The sequence below is a fragment of the Sphaeroforma arctica genome (assembly GCF_001186125.1).
Source record: "Sphaeroforma arctica JP610 unplaced genomic scaffold supercont1.4447, whole genome shotgun sequence".
Taxonomy (NCBI): domain Eukaryota; class Ichthyosporea; order Ichthyophonida; genus Sphaeroforma; species Sphaeroforma arctica.
The window spans coordinates 1-2,476 of NW_014036111.1; the positions used below are offsets into that span (position 1 = coordinate 1).

General features: G+C 34.1%; 1 protein-coding gene across 1 annotated transcript; it reads right to left on the reverse strand.

Annotated features, from left to right (window-relative positions):
• Positions 1-383: 383 nt before the first annotated feature.
• Positions 384-736, reverse strand: SARC_14313 (hypothetical protein; the record flags this gene model as incomplete). Its single annotated transcript, XM_014291555.1, has 2 exons — positions 713-736; positions 384-565 (listed from the first exon to the last, which is right to left on the reverse strand). A coding segment is annotated over exon 2 (175 nt), but the record flags the coding sequence as incomplete, so codon positions are not given.
• Positions 737-2,476: the final 1,740 nt, after the last annotated feature.

A 2,476-nucleotide genomic window follows, 5' to 3' on the forward strand; every position in this document is an offset into this window, starting at 1 on the left:
ACATACACACACACACACACACATATATATATATATATATATATATATGTATATATATACATATTTACATGTAAATGATACACACGCATATATATATATATACGTATACGGTAGATAGATAATTAGATAAGTAGATATTATATATATATATATATATATATATGCGATTCTCCATGCATACCGACGTGCATACTTATGCTTGCTCTGATATTGTTTTCACGTAAAGGGCCATTCACATATACTTGTAGCTATATTCTCAACTGCACGACTAGGAGACACGCAAAAATAAGCCAATGCCATGTAAGAGCAATCTAGCTTCTCATACAAACCCGGCTAATATACACAACTGCGTACAGCAATCACATTCACACATACTTACATACCAACTGAAGGCGGCACCAGAGTCGGGTGCATGTCAAACCTGACATCGTCAATTAAACTGATATCACTCCCGGCAACAGCAACTACGAACACTTCCCAGCCGTGGGTGCTCTGGTTGAGTTTTTTCTTCAACTTCCACGAGTATGTGCCGCACTCGAACTCCTGCAATAACTTCATGGTGAAGCTATAGTAGTGAGGTCGAGTATACGATTAAAAAACGTGTCTACTGCGATGAATTACAGGATTATAATAAGTCCACCAGCGTGCTTCGGATGTACATATACATGCACGTTATACCCATACAAGTTGTATGTGTATACATACACTATACCTCTCGTGGTATTCCCTTTTTCCCGCTTCAGTGGTATAGTGTACAAGTGTACACACATACATACAATAAACCAGTCACAATATTCGACTAAATTTACCGGCTCTCAGAGTCTCAACTCTTAAGTCTCAAGTCACGACGATAATTGTAAATAATTGTAAATAAATAATTTCTAAATAAATTATCCCAAGGCCAAGGTCCCAAGCTCGGTACGACTGTAAAAGATCCCGAAATAATATAAAACTAATAATATCTTCGGGATCAACCACAGAGCAGAGTTACCGTACAGTCAATCAGTCATAACTCATACGCCTAACGCCACAGTCCAAACTCTAAAGTATGTAAACCTAATACCACAATACGTTTTACGTTGAATATATTCAACGTTTATATCGTGACGTCCTATAGTAGACGTTATAGGTGCACATTCGGAGCCTGTAGGCTCTTTAGTGTTGATATGTCTTCGTGTATTTTTATCCTCTTTGTCGACCAATAACTAAAAATAAGAGCGTTTACGCTGAAAGAAATCGGACCCTGGATTGAGATAAAGTCCAAAGTCCAAACACCTAAACACCAATATATTTACAGCTCCTGTTGTCCAGTTCTCAGACTCCTGCCGTACTGCGTCCTGACTCTGAGTTCCCCCCATCCCCACACAAACGCAGTCACAGACTCACAGTCGCTATTTAAATAAAAGTTTTTTCGAGAAAAATCAAAATGGTGCAAATCATGCATTCAAAAAGCTCACAAAAGACGAAAGTCCAAAGTTCACAAACTTTAAAACGACAACATGTCAACACAAGTTTGTTGTAAATAAATATTCCATATCTTTGTTTTTATTTATTCATTGTTGTTTTTATAAAAATATAACAACCTTTTAATAAATATCTATCTATATGTCTGAAACAAAGACAAATTCTGAATGTCGTTTACTACACACAACAACATCGTACACCAAGAAAGGTTAGGTGTATCACTTCGTTGTGAATATCAAACACTAAATAAAAAATAAATATGTAAAACCCTAAACCCTAAACCCTCAAAGCATTTTGTTTTAAAAACTACAAATGTCGAATATTTATTTATTTAAAATGTAGCTAATTTAATTAGCGAACATATGATTCAATTGGTCATTCTTTAAGATATGAAGTGCCCGCCAAAAATGGTTTATCAGCTTCCAATCTCTCCTCGTTTATCTCACAATGCTGTATTCAGAATTTCAGATTTGCCAAGAAGAAAAACCCCATTTTTCTTACACATAAAAAAGAAGAAAAATGATAGGTGAACAATATTTTTGGAGGCATTACCATCAGGCTATTTGGTGACTATTAATTTAGAAGGCCATGATTTGGTGCCTTTTAAAAACATAAATATATACAAATATGATCTGGGGCAAACGTACATATTTAAAAAAACAAAACAAATACCTATTTTTTTTTAAAAATGTATCGGTGTATATATAATACAATATTGTATGTAAATACATATTTACACATGTAAATACATTCTATATTTTTTATTAAAACAAACAACAACTACAAAATACAGTCACAAATTTGAGATTAAAGTTGAATAGTATCATTGTTCTTAGGTCACTTGTTGGGTATGTACGGTAAATATATGTAGAACTCTTGAATCTGAGGAATGGTGCGAGATGCCAGAGTTTAAAGGCTTTCATCAAAGAATGTATTTACATGTGTAAGCGAATATGAAATATATACATCAACACACAAAAATACACTCGCACATACATTTACGTATATATAT